Source organism: Peromyscus leucopus, chromosome 8b, assembly GCF_004664715.2.
Source record: "Peromyscus leucopus breed LL Stock chromosome 8b, UCI_PerLeu_2.1, whole genome shotgun sequence".
NCBI classification, from domain to species: Eukaryota; Metazoa; Chordata; class Mammalia; order Rodentia; family Cricetidae; genus Peromyscus; species Peromyscus leucopus.
This window is the reverse complement of record NC_051086.1, coordinates 2553318-2574843: the sequence shown is the minus strand read 5'-3', so window position 1 is coordinate 2574843 and position 21526 is coordinate 2553318. Positions and strand designations below refer to the sequence as shown.

General features: G+C 47.9%; 1 protein-coding gene across 1 annotated transcript; it reads left to right on the top strand.

Annotated features, from left to right (window-relative positions):
* The first annotated feature begins 8511 nt into the window (after positions 1-8511).
* On the top strand, positions 8512-12251 carry LOC114680813 (serine protease 30-like). The gene is made up of 6 exons (XM_028853990.2): positions 8512-8949; positions 9860-9886; positions 10000-10165; positions 10259-10530; positions 10908-11068; positions 11245-12251. Exons 1-6 carry the CDS (start codon positions 8901-8903, stop codon positions 11497-11499), a joined length of 930 nt encoding a protein of 309 aa, XP_028709823.1. The 5' UTR covers positions 8512-8900; the 3' UTR covers positions 11500-12251.
* Positions 12252-21526: the final 9275 nt, after the last annotated feature.

The following is a 21526-nucleotide window of genomic DNA, read 5'->3' as shown; positions in this document are numbered from 1 at the left end:
CCATGCAGCAGACGTGAAAAGCTCTTTTTTTTTTTTTTAAAGATTAAACTGTACAGCAGTGAAAAAAAATAACAAAAAACTTCTAACAGTGGTTCTGCTTACAGCCAGCTCCTCTGTCAACAGCCAGGGGTTAACTTTTAACCCCCTTACCCCTTATAGCCAACAACTGCCTGGACCAAAGTTAACTTTTAATAGATGTTTCTACATGACACCTAGCATGCATCCCATGCCTGATGCTCACTTTCCTATAAAAAGGGGCTTGGAACCCACGCCTTCACCACAGCCTCAGAATCCTGAACACTGGCTGTGGTCTCAGCTAGCCGATAAGCTTTTGTGCCCTGTGGTGATTTTCTGTTCTTTCTTTCCTTCTTTCTTCTTTCTTTCTTTCTTTCTTTCTTTCTTTCTTTCTTTCTTTCTTTCTTTCTTTCTTTCTTTCTTTCTTTCTTTCTTTCTTTCTTTCTTTCTTTCTTTCTTTCTTTCTTTCTTTCTGTCTCTCTCTCTCTCTCTCTCTCTCTCTCTCTCTCTCTCTCTCTCTCTCTTTTCTTTCTTTCTTCTGGAATAAAGTCTACTTCTGGTTTAATAGACTTTGGTGGTCTGTCCCCCATTATTGCATGACCCCAGACCCGCCTCTCTCCTGACCACCACCTCACTGCTGCCCCATGGTTTCCTACCTATTTCCCGGAACACAATAGGCAAGCCCTTGCCTCTGGGCCTTTGCACTCATAGCTTCTCCTCCCTCCATGACCTGTGGTCCACTTCCTCACTTCCTACTCCTGATCACAGGTCATTGATATTTATAATGGTGTAGCTCCCAATCCCACCACCTCACCCTGAGCCCACCGCCTCACTTTTTCCCTGCTTTCTCTTTCTCTCAGAACAATTATTACTATTTAACATGTTCTAGATTCCTTGTTTTGTTTGTTTGGTGGTAATGGTGGTATGGTGATTTTGTTTGTTTGTTTGTTTGTTTTAAGATATGGTTTTACCATGTAGCTTTTGGCTGGCCTAGAACTCACAGAGATACACCTGCCTCTGTCTCCTGAGTGCTGGGGTTAAAGGCATGCACCACCATGCCTGAGATAACATGACAGGAAGGAGTCAAGGACAGTGCACTCCCCATAAAAAATAGTTTTTTAGGGGGCTGGAGAGATGGCTCAGAAGTTAAGAGCACTGGCTGTTCTTCCAGAGGGCCTGAGTTCAATTCCCAGCAACCACATGGTGGCTCACAACCATCTGTAATGAGATCTGGCTCCCTCTTTTGGCCTGCAGGCATACACGTAAACAGGACACTGTATAATAAATAAATAAATAAACCTTTAAAAAATAGCTCTTTAAAATTCACAAGCATATGTTCATTTTGTGTGTTGGGGTAGTGAGGCGTGAGTTACGGCAGACACAGGAAGTCAGAGGACAACTCGCTGCAGTCTGTCCTCTCTTGCGCGTCCTGCTGCTCTAACTCAGGCAGCATGCACTTCACCTGTGGAGCTGTCGTCAGCCCTGACTGTCTTTCTGAAGAACTATTCTTAGCTTGTTGGGGTTCAGTTTTTATCTTTTCATTTTGGTGTAATTGGTATCCCCAAAAATGTCCTTGCATGGTTATAAATGTTAGTGGTGTTGTTAGTTATCGGTGGTTGCTATGGCATGTTTGTTTGTTTGGCAGATCATGTGGCTTACCTCTCTCTCCCTCTCTCTCTCCCTCTCCCTCCCTCCCTCTCTCTCTCTCTCTCTCTCTCTCTCTCTCTCTCTCTCTCTCTCTCTCCTTTTTTCTCATTTCTCAGTTGAGCCTCACTTTCTCTCATTAGCAGAAGTTCATTCTCTACTGAGACCTCCCTACCTTCTCCAGGGATCAGAAGAGTGTCCTAGGCCAGGTCCAGATACCCAGGGAGGAGTGGGTTCCTGGTGGGAACTGGGGAACCCTTCTGTGCCGGTTCCCTTTCTTGTTCACCACGACAATATACCAGACAGAAGCACCTTAAGGAAAGAAGTACTTGATACGGTTCATAGTTTCCAAGTTTCACGGCAGAGATCATGGTAGCAGGACCATGTAACCCAGACTCGCCATGAAGCTGAGAAAACATGACAGGAAGGAGTCAAGGACAGTGCACTCCCCAGGACCCACCCCTTGTGACCCTCTCCCTCCATCTAAGCCTCACTTCCTAGGGATTCTAGAGCTGAGTGGGGAGAATCACCAGCTAAAGGCATCTGCTGACCTGAGTTAGATCCTTGGGACCCACAAGGTTCAAGTGACATCTGATGTTCTCTGTCCTCCAGTGTACACTGTGGCATATGTGTGCTCAGGAACGGACACACACATATAGACACAACACACAAACATGCACACAGACAACATAAAAACATACACACAGACACACAAACATACACACAGACACACACACAGACACAACACACAAACATACATACAGACACACAAACATACACACAGACACACAAACACACAGACATAACACACAAACATACACATAGACACTAGACACACAAACATACACCCAGACACACCCAGACATACACACAGACACACAAACATACACACAAACACGCAGACATACACACAGACACACAAACATGCATACAGACAACATACATACACACAGACACACAAACATATCCCCATACACACAAACACACAGACACAACACACAAACATACACACCACACACAAACACACACAGACACAACACAAACATACACACACACACACACACACACACACACACACACAGAGCTAGTGAAACATGAACCTGTGAGTACATTGCATGCTCAGCCCACAAAGCTATTCTTTTAGTTTGGTTTGATTATTTTGGTCAATGTCTGGTCTCTGTGTGCTTGCAATAAAAAAACCCACCCATAAAAGGCCCCCTAGAAACACATCAACTTAGTGTTAGTTACCAAGGGAAAAGTGAACCCCAAACCCATTAGCTTCACTTGCCCTCCATCAACCTTAAAACCTCTTCTCCTTCCGAGCCAGGTGTGGCAGAGCATGCCTGTACCCTCATACTCAGGCTGTGGAGACGGGAGGACTAACGTTCAAGGCCAGCCTGAGCTACACAGCAAGTTTGAGGCCAGCCTAGGTATGAGTTCCTGTCTCAAACCTTATTTAAAAAAAAAGTGACAAGTCACAAGCGAGGAATCCCGTTGCCAGCCTCCCACTGGCTTTGCTGTGGAGACCGCACGCCTGTGGCGGATGGCTTATGGTAACGGTTGCTTTGCTTCCTTCTCATTGACCTGAATCCATTTTTTCCTGAAAGCACTGACTTCGCTTTGGTTTTCAGAGATCTGATGGTGACATCTCTGGCTCCACGTTGTGTCTTCCCCCTTCCCAGCCTAAACTTTTGAGTCTGTGTGGATGTGTGGATCATTGGAGGAATGTTTTGTCCAAGGCTGTGACACACGGTGAACTTGGTCTGCTGCATGTCGGGGCTAGCGTGTATCTTCTACCCCACCCTTGTGTGTAATCATTCAGCTGCTTCTTACCTGTCATCAGGCCCAGCTGAACCACAGGGCCAGGATGTTTGCACAGGACCATGGCACCAGCAGCAAGAGGAACTCAGCAGATTCTCGAATGAGCTGACCATTCTTCCAATTGACCTGTGCCTCCCACAAGAAGGAAGACATCTTTTGACATTGTGCCTTGGCCAGCAGAGAATTACAAGAATCTACCCATCCCCCAAACTAATAAAAGCCTGCCCCTCTCATTATTCAGAGCAGCAGCCTCAGCTCCAGCTGACCTGTATGTTCATAGCTTTGGATCAAATGTCATTTCAATTCTTCTCTTGCTCTACTCATTCACGGCCAGACCTGCCCGGTGTCCCTCCGTCCCTCCTGTGGGACTGGTTGCTTTATCGATTGGTGCTCAGAAACTGTTGACGTAAAAAGGACATAACTTGGAGTCTCAGGACTCTGGTGGGGCAGCTGTGAGTTAGGGTTCCGGGGGAGGCAGGAAAGGCGTGAGCTCCATGGGCTGTTGACTGCTGGGAAGGAATAGGGACTACCCCCTCCCTAGGGACAAAAGTCTCCACTTGCAAACCTTGGAGGAGCCGGCACGGTCATACAGCTGACCTCACGAGATCACCTCAGTTTCGAAACGAACACCTGGCCGTCTCTCGTGCCTTACCTCACATTTCCCTTTGACCGTGACTCAGAGACTGGCTGTTTCCACTCTGAGGATTTTTGTTTGGTTGTTTTTTTAAGTCAAGCTTTATTTATTGTTTGGGCGGGCCTCGAATTCTCTGTGTGGCAAATGACATTAAACTCCTAGTCCTCCTGTCTCTTCCTCCCAGACGCTGAGATTGCAAGCTTGCACGGCCACCACGAGTTCATGTGGTACAGAATCCGAACCTGGGCAAACACCCTGCTAATTGAGCTACATCCCCAGTCCTTACTCTGCATCTTTAGGATTTTGTTGTTCATTTTTATCTGTAAAATGGACAAACAGAATGAAAAGGTCCATAGCCTTTTCTTCTTCTTTTTTCTTTTTTTAAAGAGGGAGAAGGCACGTGTGCACACAGGTAAAACAGGGTCTCTCACTAAACCCAAAGCTAGGCTGGCAACAAACCCTAGAGACCCTTTCATCTTCATTCCCCACATGCCCGGCTGTGTGTGTGTGTGTGTGTGTGTGTGTGTGTGTGTGTGTGTGTGTGTGTTGTGGGAGGTGTAGGCACACGTGTGCCACTATGACACTCCTGTTGAGATCAGAGGTCAACTTTTGTGGGTTGGTTCTGGCCTGTCCTTTTTGAGACGGTCTCTTCCCACTGGGTAGGCCAGACTTACAGACTTATGCTTCTGAAGACGCCTTGGTCTCCTTCTTCCAGCAGGGAGGGGCACACTGTGGTTACAGACACTTGTGTGAGACCTCCTGTTAGTATTCTGACCCACCCCTTGGAGACCCGCCTAGGTCCTGATGTCATCTTACATTTAAACCCACCTTGCCAGAGGTAGCGTGCTCTCTCTCTCTCTCTCTCTCTCTCTCTCTCTCTCTCTCTCTCTCTCTCTCTCTCTCTCCCCTTCTCCTTCCCTCCATTCTCTCTACCCTCTCCCAAATAAACTTGCCACATGGATATTGCGTCTGCCATGTAACTTTGCACTGTCTGCTGTGCCCACCTGGCATGTCTCATCCGCCTCAGGGCACCTTGGTCCACAACCCACCAAGGCCTCTCGAGAGCTGTTTCGTTATACCCACAACTAAGGTGCTCATGTTTGCACGGCAAACACTCTTACTCACTGAGAGAAGCTTGCTTCTGACACACCCTTCTACCAGGATGCTCTGTCTGCACAGGCTGAGTACAGTGGAGCCAACTTCCTGGAGCCCTGGATTTAGAACTTGAGGGTGTCCTCTGTGACCTTCCCAGGCCTGCAGAGAGATGATCCACAGGAAGCAAGAAGTCAGTTCAGTTCAACACAACTCAGTAGCTGGTGTTGGTTCAGACTTTGAGAATCTGACCCCAAGTAGTTTATTTTAGGCTTGTTTGTTTGTTTTTTAAGACAGGGTTTCTCTGTGTAGCCCTGGCTGTCCTGGAACTTGCTCTGTAGACTTGGGTTGGCCTCAAACTCACAGAGATCCGCCTGCCTTTGCCTCCCGAGTGTTGGGAATAAAGGCATGTGCCACCACTGTCTGGTTTATTTTAGGCATATTTAAGCACAGAACAATTTGGTGAAAACTTTTCTGCTGATAATTCAATTCCATGTGTATGACAAAGCATACATAAATCTCCCTGAGGAACAAAGTGAGATACAGAGCAGACATGGTTACTGTGAGGGCTAAAGTTGTTTTAGGTTTACATTATGTGCTTAAGACTTCTATAAAACAAAAATGCCTCTTATCTCTAAGTCTCACTTGCCCAAGGAAATATAAACCTGTCAACCCCACTTGCTCAAGGACAGATAACTTCCTAAAATGCCAGGGGCTGTTCTTGTAAGATAACAAGCCACATATCATTTCTATAAAGGTTGGTTGTCTCATCACATGTAGATGAGACAACCAACCTGTTCACAGGCAGGAAGTACATCAAGATGTATACTTGGCCCAATTGGACCAAGGCAGGAAGTATTGTAGCCTTGTGGGTTTTGCTTTTTTTTTTTTTTCTCCAGATAGGGTTTCTCTGTGTAGCTTTGGAGCCTGTCCTGGAACTCGCTCTGAAGACCAGGCTGGCCTCAAACTCACAAAGATCCACCTCCCTCTGCCTCCCGGATGTAAGGATTATGTCCCTAATTTCGTCACCAGCCTGCGATGGCATCCCAGCCTAAAAAGCAGGAGTGCCCTCTGTGCGCTCTCTCTTTCCACACTCTCTCTTTCTGCATTCTCTCCTTCCGTTCTCTTGCCTCCACGCAGTATCTCTGTTTCTCTTTCTCTCTGCTTCTCTCTCTCTCTCTCTCTCTCTCTCTCTCTCTCTCTCTCTCTCTCTCTCTCTCTTTCTCTCTCTCTGTCTCTCTCTGTCTCTGTTTCTCTCTGTCTCTCTCCTCCCCCTCTTTTCCAATAAAGCTCTAGAAAGGTAACCATGGTTGTGATTCTTCCACCAACCGGCACTCTCCTCTGTCGGCATGGCCTCTTCCGGCAGCGGCCAGCCATGAGTGCTGTTGTTTAACCAACACCGAGTGCTGGGATTAAAGATGTGTGCCACCACCACTCGGCTTGGGTTTGCTTTTACAAGCAGCTGACTAACGTAATTCATGGCTATACTCTGGGAATCCCAGGTATGGACCTGGCCAGTGTCCATTGTTCTGGCCTGTATTAATAAAGCTTGTTTCAAATTTGGCTAAAATATTGTGGTAGTGCCTTAGTCTCAGCCAGTGGGATTAACACTACATTGAAACTCTTTGTAAACTGGACATGGTGAGGTACATATTTAATCCCAGCATTTGGGAGGCAGAGGCAAGGAGATCTCTGTGAGTTTGAGGCCAGCCTGGTCTACATAATAAGTTCCAGGTCAGCAAGAGCTACATAGTGAGACCCTGTCTCCAAAAGCCAGCAAACAAACAAAAAAACAAACCCCACCCCTTTGTAAAATAGGTTCTGCAGAATGACTGAGAAAAACAAATTTATGCTAAGGGTCTGGGGGAGGGTCCAGTTCGGGAAAAGTCTCTGACCTTACAGATAGAGCAGAGGTCACCAGACTAGAGAGCACAGCCACTCCCAGCCTTCTGGGTGGACACCAGGGTCTTCATTCCTTCCCTGGAAGGAACCAATCTGTGAGCTTAACATTCCAGCTTCCCCTAGTGCTTACCTGTGAGCATGGAGATCTCCAGGTCTCCTACAAGAACTCTTTCCTCTTTGAGTTGATTTGCTCTGGCATTTTGTCCCAGTGATGAAATGTGGCTAACACGTGAGGTCATGAGAGCACTTGCTGAAGTTTGTGGCTTTGATCAAGGAATTCATTAGATTGCAACATGTTAATGTGCCTCATTCACTTGATAGACAGAATTCTTCCACAGGATCCAATGCTCTTTATTATTTGACTATCTTCAACATAATGAGTTATTTTCCTAACATGGTACAAGAAAGACAAATCAGGTCTTTTTTTTGTAGCATCATTAGGAACTCATTGTTTCATATTTTATTCAATATATTTCATCACTTGACATCATTTCCTGTACTGAGGCTCAAAATGAGGTTACCATCTTTGGGCTCCTGGGGGAAGCATTCATTTCACAGATGAGTGAGTGCGTAAGGCTCAGAGGTAAGAACTTAGGAACAAATGTAGAAAAGCAGGACACAGCCCTACACTGCAAACCCAGGTGTGTCTAGCAGGGGCCATAAGGTCACCGAAACCCTGTGTTACATGAACAATGAATTTTATGCAAGGAAAATCAGCTTGGTCTAAAGTTCACTAGATACCTGAAAAGGCAAAAAGATTTTAAATGTTTGGCAAGTTAACTACAGCTAAGAGACTAGGGAGATCTGGAAACTGTTGACATTTAGAGATAGATGCATAAGGGCCCCATGGAGTAGAATTCTGAGATCTGAGAAGCCAGTGGGCGGCGTGAGCCTGAGATGCTAAAGCTGCCTGTCTCTGTATTTGAGATGAGGCCGGGCCAAGTTTGCCCTGGAAGTTTGGGAAAACTGGAGGCCAGGAGACTCCGTGGCCATCAGGATTAAGAGGCCAGCGCCACAGGAGGGCTGTCAAAGCAAAAGACGCCTCAGAAATGGAGATGTAGGATCCCTGAACTAGTCACATTCCACCGAGGGTTCATTGGAACCCTGGCTTGTGACCTTGTGAGGCACCAAGGGCATGCCAGTGTCCTCAGCAAGGTTGGAGACTGACCTGAGTGTCACTTTTGACTGTAGAATTGGGGAAGGAGATCTGAAATATCCATAGCAGCGCAGGAATTAACTTCCTGGAAAACAGCAAGTATTTCTGAGTTGATACTTCCTGGACTGGAGGGCAAACCCTGGCTACATTTGTTTCCATAGTGACCAACCAGGCCTCCCAGGGGTTCCTACTTCTTAAATAGGGTTGGCCAAGAGAGAGTCATGAGCTACCGTGGTGAGAGGGGAGTCCGGAGTTAGGTGTTCCTGGCTCATCTCTATGAGTCCAGTGAGGGGCAGAGAGGGCTGGCATCCGCTGGCAGCCGTAGGCAGAGTCCTGGGTTTCCTAAACAAAGTGGGCAGTGGGGGTCCCCCCACCCTCCTGAGGATAGGTGAGACTTCCCTATGCTAACCACACAGGTGGACGGACACACAGCTCCTATCGCCTCTGGCTCCCGATGAGCCACGAGTTCCTTGGCCTTCGCCAAACCACATCCCCGCGACTGCAGGATGGGAGCCTGAATGGGCAGGCCTGGTCAGGTAATTAGCTTCCAGGTTGATTCCCTCTAAACTCTGACATCACTCCCCTAGAGTGAGCCAAGGACTCTGACCCCACTGTGCTGAGGACTGGAGAGGAGCCATGAAGTCCTGGGCAAGGTGCATCCTTCTGCTGCTGCTGCTGCTACCAGGTAAGGAGTGTTCGTTCTTCAGCCATCCCCGGCTCCTTTCCCCCAGGATGGCCTCAGGACTCTTCCTCCACCATCCTGCTTCCTTATGATCCTCAGCTGCTCTCCCTGGACAACCAGGAGAGGGCTCAAAGTAGGAGGCGAAAACCCATATGTCCATTGACCCTGTGAGGGAGGCAAGAGGAGAGAGAACCAAAGGGCCTGGGTGGCTATTCCTGAGTGGGGCGACGTCCCTGAGCCTCGTCTCATGGGGGTGATGACTTTGAGGATGGAATGCTGACCCCAGACCCCTTCTCTTGTTTTCTTTTTTAAAAGTTCGATGAGAGTTTCATGTGTTCGTAATTTATCTTGATCATATCCGTCTCTTATCCTCCTCTCTTCAGTTCCCCTGGGCACTCTCCAATAAGGAACTCTTCTAACCCACCGTCATCATCCCTTCCTCCCCCCCTTCTTCTTTGGTTGTCCACACCGAGTCCAGACACTGCTGTCCATGTGGGCATGGGTGTGGGGTCATCCACAGGAGCACAGGCCACCTACCAGTGGCCACACCTCCCCAAAGAAAAATTACTCTCCCTCACCTGTCAGCCGTCAACTGAGTCCTTCAGCTGGAGTGGCCTTGGGAGTGTTGACTGCCTGCTCTTGGGCAGGTCCTATGCAGGTTACTACAGCTGCTGGGAGGGGCTGTCGGAGAGCCTCAGCCGCAGCATGTCCAGAAGACAGCATTTCCCAGTACTCTTCCTCACCCTACAGCTTTCCTTCTTCCTGCCTGCTCTTCTGAGACAGTCTGGAGCTTGGGAGGGTGTTCCTGTAGAGACGGATGTCCCATTTAGGGCCAAGCACTCAGTCGCTTGTTCTCAGTGTGAGTGTCTTGCATTAACCAGAGCCCACTGAGAAACTTTCTCTTGTTTTCTAGGAGGACGAGGGGACGTGTTGCCCTCAGGTAATGATCGGCCCTGACTGTCCCAGGGAAGAGTCCAGGGCAGGGGATGGAAGGAGATGTTGGAGATAGTGGGTCCCAGGTGGGATTGGCTTTCTGAGAAGGTCCTTCTGCAGTGTGTGGCCGTTCCAGAGATGCTGAGAAGATCGTGGGTGGCCAAGATGCTCAGGAAGGACAGTGGCCTTGGCAGGTCAGCCTGTGGATAGCTGGAGAGGGCCACATATGTGGGGGCTCCCTCATCCACCCAGGGTGGGTGCTCACAGCTGCCCACTGCTTCCGTAGGTAAGTGGAGTAGGGGTGCAGAGTGGCTGCCCCTCTCCTCACCTTGTCCCTCTTCAACAGACGCCTCAACAGGCTGGGGCTATCTCTCCCTAGGTCTCAGAATCCCAGCTTCTACAGTGTGAAGGTCGGAGGACTGACACTCTCTCTTCTGGAGACCCCCATAACCTTGGCGGCTGTGAGGAGCATCTTTGTGCACCCCAGCTACCTCTGGGAAGACACGTCTAGTGGAGATATTGCGTTGGTACAGCTGAACACTCCTCTGAAGTCCTCTCAGTTCACTGCTGTCTGCCTCCCAGAAGCCCACGCGCCTCTCACCCCCGGGACTCTATGCTGGGTAACAGGCTGGGGGTCCACCCATGAAAGAGGTGAGGGAATATGTCTATCCCCAGTCCCTACTCCTGCCCATGGGAAGGCTTGACTAGGGGATGTACTTCCAAATTGTGAGCTTTGCCTTGGCCACGGTGCCCATTCATGGCAGATTTGGGAAACTCCATTCAGGGTCCAGGATTCTGCCTACTGCAGAAATGGGTAAGCTGGGGCCTAGCAGCCATGAGATTATGGAAGCTGGCACAACTCACGGGCCAGACTGGACTTGGACTCTGCTCCCAGACTCCGCTTCCTGGCTTTGGGACATGGGAGGGACTAGAGAACAGAAAAATGGCGGGAGGTCCGTGCTGTCTGCGTGGTGGGAGGGGTTCCAGTGGGTCTGGGTGTACTCAGGCCAGGCCTTTCTCTGGTACAGACCTGTCCAGTGTCCTCCAGGAGTTAGCCGTGCCTCTCTTGGACTCAGAGGAGTGTGAGAAGATGTACCACCTCCCAGAGAGCAGCCTGTCAGGGAAGCGACTCATCCAGGCAGACATGCTCTGTGCAGGCTTTGCAGAGGGCCAGAGAGACGCTTGCCAGGTGACAGGAGCCCCTTGCTTCCCTCCCTGGCATCCCCACCTCACAGTCATATCCATGCCCCACATCCCAGGGACTCGAGGAAGACCAGGGCGCTCACTCAGCCTCTGTGACCTTGGCAGAGAGTGTTTTTATAAAGTGTTTTTGTTTTTGACCGGACTCTCCTCCTTCTCCCTCAGGGTGACTCTGGGGGACCACTGGTCTGTGTCATCAATAGTTCCTGGATCCAGGTTGGGATCACCAGCTGGGGATTTGGCTGTGCTCGGCCATACAGGCCTGGTGTCTACACTCGGGTGCCAGCTTATGTAGACTGGATTCAGAGAACCATGGCAGAGACCCCCTCTGACACCTGCGGATGCCACTCCAGAGCCTCTGAGGCTCAGCCACTATTGATGCTAGTCTTGCTGGCCTTAGCCTTGCCAGGGGCCATGTGAACTACAGTTCTAGAGTTCTGGATCCTCTCCTGGTGGGACGGGAGACTTGGAAGCTCAGAGGGGACACTGAGAAAGTAAGTCTCAAATGGTGGGTTTGCAGGTGACAGGCGGGGAGGGGTCAGAGGCTGAAGTGACATGAAGAGTTTTAAGGACACAGTAATCTGGAACACAGACACCCATCCCATCAAACACAGGCAGCCGCTCACGTGTCACTTACCACAGGCCTGGTCCTGGTTCAGCTCTACATGTGTTAACCCTGTCAGTCACACACAGTGCGGCCGTGGGGAAGTAGGGAAGCTTCCTGAAGCTTCCTTCAGAGAGGGTGTGTGGACTTCCTGAGGTCACACAACCAGCTGCCCGGGATAAAATCTCCGTCCAACAGGTGTGGATCAGAACCTGTGCTTCTGCACCGTAGGTAGTCTCTCTATGTACCCCACGCTGGCCTCAGCCATGTAAGTGAATGTACCAGAGGCATGAACCACCACACTTGGCTCTTATTCTTCGCTCATAACGCATCTTTGTTCTGACAAAATAAATAAATAGAAATCCTTTACCATGGAGCTGGAAAGGTGGCCTAGCAGTTAAGGGACTTCCAGAGGACCAGAATTTGATTCCTAGAACCCACATCATGCAGCTTACCACTGCAGGAGGTCCTGCTTCTGGCCTCCGAGGACATACACATGGTGATACACAAACACATAAAATAAATTATTATTATTATTATTATTATTATTATTATTATTATTATTATTATGGTTTTTCGAGATGAGGTTTCTCTGTAGCCCTGGCTGTCTTGGAACTCACTCTGTGACCAGAAATCTGCCTGCCTCGGCCTCCCAAGTGCTGGGATTAAAGGCATGCACCTCTACCACCCGGCAAAATAAATCATTATTAACAAGACTTGATGAGAGGTTTGTCTGCATGTGCAGTGCCAGTGTCCATTCAGATCTCTGCCTCTGTCTCTGTGTGTGTGCACGTGTGCGTGTGCGTGTGTGTATGTGTGTGTGTGTGTGTGTGTATTTTGTTTTGTTTTTTGAGACACGGTTTCTCTGTGTAGCCCTGGCTGTCCTGGAATTCACTCTGTAGACCAGGCTGACCTCAAACTAAGAGATCCACCTGCCTCTGCCTCCTGAGTGCTGGGATTAAAGGTGTGCACCACAACCACTTGGCTCTGTTCAAATATCTTGAAACTAGAGTCACAGATTCAAGTTATAGACAGTTGTGAGTTGCCATGTGGGTGCTGGGAATTGAACCTAAGTCCTTTGGAGTAACAGCTGGTGTTCTTAACCACTGAGCCGCCTCTCCAGCCCCCAAAATAAGATACCTATTTTTAAGAAATCCTTTGACAGAGTAGCTTTCCATCTGCTGGGTCTGATCACAAGATGCAGGGGTATGCATCAGACGGCACTGCCTTTCTCTCATGTTTTTTCTATAAATTCATTTGCATTGTCTTTTTCAAAAGTATCTGACCATATGCAATGTACATCAAACTGATAAGTTGTCATGTGCTGTTTGAGCTCACTGAGAAGCTGGCTCTGGGAACAGAGTTGCCTGGGGACAACTGAACCCCACTTCAAAACCCAAACATGTTTAAATGTCCTGCAAACCTCCTTGTCTAGGAATGAGCTGGCCCCTCTAGCTCCGGGACAGGCAGGATACCATAGCAAACAGTGCAAACCTGTGCCCTTGGGAACAGCTGGAAAGTGGAGCATTTTCAGCAATGGTTTCTCTTGCTTATCTCGTGACATGAAAGTGCCTGGCATGGGAAAGAGCAGCAGGAAGTTCAGCCATGGAGGGAGAGCACACTGGGAATCCAGCGTCTGCCTTAACTTACCCAGTTCCTATTGGATGTTGTGAAGACCTGTTTCATGATGTCATCTCTCCGTTGCTGTTTGTTCTTTTACTTGGAGGCTTTACCAGAGGGAATACTCTGCTCTGCCAGGACTCTCTATTGGGGACTCCAGCCCCTCAACAGGGCTCCCCTGGATGGGATGTGTTGAGCACCCAACTTGATGATGTTTTGCTTTCAATCACTTGTTATTTATTCACTTACTTTGGCTTACTATATACATAATGATCTAACTCACTTAAAACTAAAGGCACGGTTACCATAGATCATTCTCCAAAGTGCAAAGAACACAATGGTAGATTTAATAAAAATAATCCTTTAGAGGCTGCAGAGACGGCTTTGTGGTCTAGAGGACTGGCTGCTCTTCCAGAGGGCCAGGGTTCAATTCCCAGCAACCACGTTGTAGCTCACTATTGTTTGTAATTATGGTTTCAGAGGATCTGACACCCTCTTCTGGCCTCTATGGCCACTGCATGTATGTAGGCAAAACACCAATATTCATAAAATAAAAATAAAGTCTTTAAAAATTAAAAAAAAAAGTCCTTTGCCCCAGAAGGTTTTTGAAGTCCAGGCCTGGAAGTTGCCTGCATCTATCCTGTCTTCACAGTTAGAATCACTGCTGTCCTGTCAACCCTCCTGTGTGGTTACTAGCAAAACCCCCATTCTTTCTTCAAAGTGTCTCAAAAGTATATATATAATATACACATATTCATCACGACTCAGTAAAGCTGAGAACCGGGAACCATTTGATACTTTTGGCGTCAGCCTTGGCATGTAGTTGCCATGGCCACGAGAGTCTTTGTTTTGCCAACTCTGGCCTGTGGAACATCTCCCACACTCTCCTAACCTGCTGGCAACTGTAGGTACTGCTCACAACAGCTTTGGGTGCCATTACCTACTTGGTGGTGAGTGTCCTCTGCCTGGGTTTAGTAGATGTACAAAAGGTCACCTGATAGAACACATAATCATTTTCAGGCAGAGAGACATTCGAAAGTTGAACCCTTTCCTTGGAAGTCTGAGAAACTCACACTGTCTGTGTGACATGAGTTGGCTGGGCTGCTAGGGGCATGGAGGGGATGGCTGCCCTCTTTGAGAGGACTATCCATGCTCCCCAAGGTCAACCCTCCATTTCTGGAAACATTGCCCACTCCAGGTGGCTGCCTGTAATGCGCCACAGTAAGGCTGGCCCAGGGCCAATGCCAAAGGCAGGGGAATGGCTTAGTTGGGAAGTGCTTGCCACACAAGCATGAGGACCTGAGCTTGAACCCCAGCACCCGTGTGAAGATGCGACATGCAGCAGCAAGCACCAGTGATCTGAGTGGTGTGGAGGAGGGGAGAAGAACCTCTGGGGCTCCCTGGCCAGCCAGCCTAGCCTAAAGAGATGACCTGTGAGAGACCCTGTCTCAAAAATAGTTGCTAGCCCTGGAGTAAAAGACTCAAGCTTCACTCCTGGCCTCCACACACACGTACATATGTGCATATGCACATTGAACACAGACACACACACACACACACAGACACACACACACAGACACACACACACACACACACACACACACACACACACACACACACACACAGCTACCCAGGTCAGAGGGAGAGATCAGAACTCTTCTCTGGGTGTCCCCTTCCTGCACTCAGCTCTATCCCATTTGTCCTTCCAGGATGAAGGGCTCATGTCTGGTGAAGGATTTGGCTTTTCAGTGTCTACTTTCCCCCTCCTTTTCTCTTGATGTCAAGGGTCAAGTGTCTTGTTAATAAATTCTCTGTCTCCTCATGCCTCACGATAACTACCTTCCATAAGTAAACAAGACAACCATGGAGTAGAACAAAAGAAAAGGCCTCGATTGTGCCTTCCAGATTTTTTTTTAAAATTTATTTTCTAAGCAGGATCTTGTATAGCTCGTACTAGAGCCAGCTTACTATGTAGCCGATGATGATTTTGAACTCCAGATCATCCCTCTTGGTTTTAGTGGTGTGGTGGCACAGTGTTATTAAGCGGCGCTGTTATTGTGCGAGAAAAGCCACGAGGCACGACAAAACCCAGTATCAGAGCTTTATTAGGAGACGGGGGGGGGGGGGGGACCGAAGAGAGCGTGGCCAGGCCTGTTGGAAAGACATGTGAGGAGAAGAGAGAGAGGGGGAGGAGGAGAGAGCAGAAGAGAGGGGAGGAGTTTGTGACCGATTTTTTAAGGGTTCCCCTGCGCATGCGCATGTGGGCTTATGGAGCTATGCCATGCATGCACAGATCGCATGACTGCATGGCAATCACGCAGCGCACAGATGATGTAGGATGTAAGACCCCTTACTTGGCTACTGAACTGTGCACGTGCAGTCATACAGCTGGAGGAGTGGCTGGAATCCTAACAACCCCACTTTCACTTCTGGGGTTACAGGGGTGCACCACTAAGTCCGGTTTCAAATCTGCATTCCTGCTTAATGCATGACAACAGGCAACCCTACCCCTGCATCAGTCAACCCTCGGAAGTCTCCACAGGGGAGCCTTCCTTAGACAGTACTTAGCTCCTCAGATGACCACACAGCCTGGTTCTAAGATCCCCTCTACCCAGGCTAAGTGTGTCTCCACGCATCTGTGTGTGCCTGTGTGTGGCTCCATGGGCCCGAGTTCTGTAGCCCAACCTTCATTTCCTGGTGGCATATTCCACCCCACCCTCCAAGGGCTGCTCCTCATCTCCACCCCTCACCCCAACAACAGGTTACAGAAAAGAGCCTAAAGCCACCCAGGGAAACACAGTTTCTGCAGCCTGGGATTGGCTGCGTGCAAACCCGAGTCCCTTTGTCTTCTCTTAGTCCGGCTTCCCTCCCAGGGTGATCCTGCCAGAGGATTTTGAAAATGGACATTTCTGCTATGGTAGCAGGCAAGGAGGGGCTGGGTTGGGATGGAGGTCAAGGATATAAGAGCTGGGAACCCAGGGGGGGAGTTGGGCTGTGTGTGGCACCCAGGTGGCTGTTCCCATCCTTGTCTACACAGGGACTCCTCTCAGGAGTCCTCTGCTAGCTGCACTGTCCATATAATCTAGGTGGCCTCCCTCAGACACAGACCTAGTGACAGCTTCCTTCTTGGACAGTCTGTAACAGAACTGTCCAGTTCTGCGTTGTGCAAGAGGAGATAGTCATGGCCAACACAGACAGCACAGAGACACACCCTCAGGGTCAAGCCAGAACAAGAATAAGGAAATGGGTACAATTTACTCAAATGTTCCAGAAGACCCAAGATTTCTGTCCAAAGGTCAAACCAGGGAATGACTGGCTGAGATGAGGAACTGAACCAGGAGCCAAGTCCGGAAACGGTGGGGCCTTTCCCAGCAGGAGTCCATGGCCGAGGCTAGCATGGCCTCCTCCCTGAACAGGGAGTGAGTTGGTGAGAAGTGATTCTCGGACACGTGGGCTGTGCCAGTGGTACCATGTGTGGCTGGCTCCAGGTTTCCAAGCAAGGCACTCCAGGATATAGAGGCTGAGGCCTCCGGCACAGGGGATATAGGAGGCTTCGGAAAGGCCATTCTCCTCATGATTCTGGGCTGGGCTGGTACCTGCAAAGGAGGTGATAGAAGGAACAGGATTTGGGTTTCAGTATCATGCCTCTCCAGAATATTACTTCCACTCTCTTGGCCTTGTCATCCTTATCTGTAAAAATCAGAATTAATCTCCCCAACAGGGTGTTTATGACAATTAAATGAGTAGGTAACGTGGTACATGTTGTAAAAATATAAAATGTGTGCTCCAAAACTGGTACATGTTGAATGCTGGTCTGTTCTTTAATCTATCCATACTTCCATCCACCTATCCATCAGCCAGCCACCTATTTGTACATCCATCCATCCATCCACCCACTTACCTATTAACCTATACGTCTCTGCATCCATCTATTTATCAATCTATCCATCATTCATCTTACTATTTGTTTGTCCATCCATCTGTCCATCTACCTATCCATTTATCTATCTACATACACATCCACTTAACCATCCATCCATTGATCCTCTCATTAAAAAAAACAAACAAAAAAAAAACCAAACCAAAACAAAACAAAAACAAAAAAACAAAAACAAAACTCATAGGATACTTTCTTGCCCAGGCCCAGACCCTGCAGCAGGAGGCAGCCTCCTGAGCTCTGTGTCCACAGGTTTCCTCACCATTGTCTCAACCCCCTTCCTCCTTCCTACTGCTGAGTATTACTGGCTCAGCTCTGGGCTTTTCACTCAGAGAGATAAAAATCACAAAAAGGCCAACGATAGCATCGGAAGAAGGCTTTATTGAGGACTTGCACTCAAACATATGATGACTCATGGGATACAGTCCGGGTCTACTCTCCCAGGAAGCCTCGATTGTCCTCCAAGTGGTTTGTGCAGGCAAAAGGCAATGCATGCACCATAACTTTAATCTTGGCAGGAGGACAGAGCATAGCACAGGGGGTCTACTCATGCTCAAAGTCTGCCTGCACTAAGGCTGACCTAAAGTACATACTGCTGGAACTTGGATGCTTGACCAGGAAGGTCAGGTAGCAGTCAAGCCAGGCACTCAGAGCACAAAGCTATAGGAAAGTCCCTTTGCAGACTTTGGAGGAAGCAGGAGGCATCAATGGTGCCAGTGTGTGATGCAGAGCCTGCCGGAAGCTTCCTCAATAAGGGTGGGAAACACAGCTGAGGACTGAGCCCTTCTGGTCCCCATCCCAGCCATCAGGGACACAGGTCCTGGTTTTCCTTGTGTCTTTCAAATTCTACCAGCATGTTAGCTTATACCTATAATCCTAGCACTCGGGAGACTGAGGCAAGAGGATTGTCTTGTGTACAATGCCAGCCTGAGCTATTGAGAACCCGACCAAAAACAAAATGGGTGTTAGGGAGATGGGCTCAGTCAGTAAAGTTCTTGCCTTGCATACACAAGGACCTGAGTTCAATCCTTAGAATCTGTGCTTAAAAACATAAAAACAAAACAAAACAAACAAACAAACAAATAAAAATAGACAAGGTAGCCTGCACTTGTAATCCCAGCTCTGGGAAGGCAGGAGAGGAGGATCCTGGCCAGCCTAGCTGAATTGGCAAGCTCCAGGCCAACGAGAAACAGTGTGAAAGAGCAAGATAGCTCCTAAGGCTGTCCTCTGGTTTCCACATGCCTGCATGAACACACACACACACACACACACACACACACACACACACACACACACACACACCAGTGACTTTGTGGCTAATGGAACTTATTTAATTTTGAGACAGTGTTTCATTTTGTAGCCCAATCTGGTCTTGAACATGTGGTAATCCTCCTGTTGCAGCCTTCGGAATACTGGGATTACAGGTATAAACCATCATTTTTTTTTTTTTTTGAGACAGGGTTTCTCTGTGCAGCTTTGTGCCTTTCCTGGATCTCACTCCATAGACCAGGCTGGCCTTGAACTTACAAAGATCTGCCTGCCTCTGCCTCCCGAGTGCTGGGATTAAAGGCGTGCGCCACCACTGCCGCCGCCGCCGCCACCGCCGCCACCACCACCACCACCACCACCGGCTAAACCATCACTTCTTGTTGAACTTTTACTTATTTGTTTATTATGAGATAGAGTCTTTTCTATCTCAGGCTGGCCTTGAACTTGCTATGCAGCAAAGGATGATCTCGAACTTCTGTTTCTCCTGCTTCCACCTTCCAAATGCTGGGATCACAGATGTTTATAACCAGATCTGATATATGCAGTGGTAGAAATTGAACCCAGGGCTTCTTGCATAGTAGGCAAGCGCTCTGCCAGCTGATTACAGCCCCAGCTCTTGGCTTTTCATAGACTTTTCTATTCCAACTCCCTTTCGCTCATTGCCAAAATGTCTTTTTCTGTTTTTCTAAACTTTTCTTTTTGTTATATGTTTACTAATTTATCTTTTTTTTTTTTTTTTTTTTTTTTTGACAGTGCCCTAACTGTCCTGGATCTCACTCTGTAGACCAGGTTGGACTGAGACTCACAGAGATCCGCCTGCCTCTGCCTCCTCAGTGCTGGATTAAAGGTGTGTACCACCATGCCCAGCTCTATTGTGTCTATTTTTATTTATGTGCACAGGTGTGCAGATATCCCGTGAAAGCAATGGGTAGAAGCAGGCAGAACCTGGAAGGGAGAGGTCTTCCTTTTGTTCCCTCTCCTTTTTTTAGTACTTTAAAGTTATACATATATATATATTTATCTATTGATGGATCAATTTGTATATGCATGTGTGTTTGTTTGGAAGTCAGAGGAAACATTTTGGGAACTGATTCTTTCTTCCCACCACATGAGTCCCGTGGATCAAAGTCGTTCAGGCTTGGCAGCAAGCAGCTCTATCTGCCCAGTCACTTGCTGGTCCTTCTCTCCAGTGTTTTGGGCACAACTCTGGGAAAATGAGTAAGAGAGTCCATATGAAAGAGACTAGCATCACCAACTGTTAGCAAGGACAGAGAGTGGAGAATTTACACTCTGGGGGGAACACCCCAGCTCCTGCCACTTTGAGAGCTGGTTGGCAGTTTCTTTCCTTCATGTACCCAGGCTGGCCTTGAAATTGCCATGTAGCTGAGGTTGACCAATAGCTTCTACCTCCAAAGGTGTGTGCCATCATGCCCTGCTGGCAGTTTGTTTGAAATGTTTTCACTTACATTATGAGGTATCAACTTCACTTTAAGATGAATAAAAGCTTCTGCCCCCAAGAGTTAACAGTCTTCAACAAATAGCCTAAATGTTCATCACTTGGCAAATTATTTAAAAACTGGGTTATAAAATAAAATAAAACAAAACATCCCCCCCCCCATCAAAAAAAAAAAAAAAACAACAAAAAAACCTACAGTCTACATATGCTGGTTAATCTCTACTGACATCTTAATGAAATCTAGTATCACCAGGGAGATGGGGGACAAGCCTCTGGAGATGATCTTCATCATGTTAATTGATGTGGGAAGGATTGCCATTCCCTGGGCATAGGTTTTCCAGTCTATATAACGGAGATAGGGCACTGAGAAGCAGCTTATATTCATAGCTCTCTGCTTCTTTATGTGGATGGGAATTGACTAGCTGATTCAAATACCTGATGCCTTGACTTCCTCACAATAGACTGTACCTTGATCTCTGAGTGACAATAAACCCTTCTTCCAAGTTGCTTTTGTCAGAATATTTTGTCACAGCAGCAGGAAAGGTAGGTAGGACACTACTGAGCTACAAAACACAGATGAATTTCAGAAATGCATTATCAAGTGAAGGAATCCAGATGCAAGAGTGCCTCCTGGTGACTCCTTTTACATGCATCTTAGAGGTGGCAAAACCAGTCAGCAGTCATAGAAAACAGGTTGGTGGTTGCTTGGAACTCAGGATGGGGGACATTGAATGCCTGGGGAAACTTTGGGAGGTAAACTTTCCACTTTTAATGGTAGCAGAGGATATGGGGGGGGCGGTGCAGATTTGCTAAACATTGTCTAACTTCACTGTCATCATAGCTGCTGTTTTTTGTTTGTTTGTTTGTTTGTTTTTGTTTTTGTCATCTTGACCCAGGGTCTCACTCTGTAGCTCAGGCTCCTCTTGAACTCAGACCCTCCCACTGTGGCCCACTGAGTGCTGGGATTACAGGTGTGCTCACCACACCTGACTCACACATGCTTTTTATTGCTGACAAGTTATAACCTCAATGAAGTTGATTAACTCTGAACAGGAAAATACAACTGAGTAATGAAGTCTAAAGAAGGGTAGGGCAATTAAGTCCTAGAGAGCTAGACAAAGCCACAAACCAAACATGAACAGCAGTGTGCAATAAGGCAGAAGACATCGCTCTGGAAAGGTCAGACAGATAAGAGCTCAAATACACGTAAAATAAAAATACCTCATTAAACATAAATGAGAAGTGTTGAGGAGGCTACTGTGCTCCGCATGGGATAGTGAAAAGCTCCAGCCCTGTGGAAGGTGGCACAGCACTGCAATGTATACTTTAAGATGGTTTAAATGATCTAGGCCTGGGACTTCACACCTGTAATTCCAGTATTTGGGAAGTTGAGGCAGAAGGATTGCCATGAGTTTTAGGTTAGCCTGGGCTACATAGTGACACTGTTTCAAAAAAAGAATAAACAAATAAAGTGAATTAAATAGAGGCTGGAGCTATGGCCTATTGGCTAAGAGCACTTGTTGCTCTTGCAGAGAACCAAGTCCAGTTCCCAGCACCCACA

What these genes read in the sequence shown, in the direction of transcription:
- LOC114680813 (XM_028853990.2), top strand. Translation starts at nt 8,901, where the DNA reads ATGAAGTCCTGGGCAAGGTGCATCCTTCTGCTGCTGCTGCTGCTACCA. An exon ending in GGGGTCCACCCATGAAAGAG is followed by an intron (nt 10,531 to 10,907) that starts GTGAGGGAATAT and finishes TCTCTGGTACAG; the next exon opens with ACCTGTCCAGTGTCCTCCAG. An exon ending in GCCAGAGAGACGCTTGCCAG is followed by an intron (nt 11,069 to 11,244) that starts GTGACAGGAGCC and finishes CTTCTCCCTCAG; the next exon opens with GGTGACTCTGGGGGACCACT.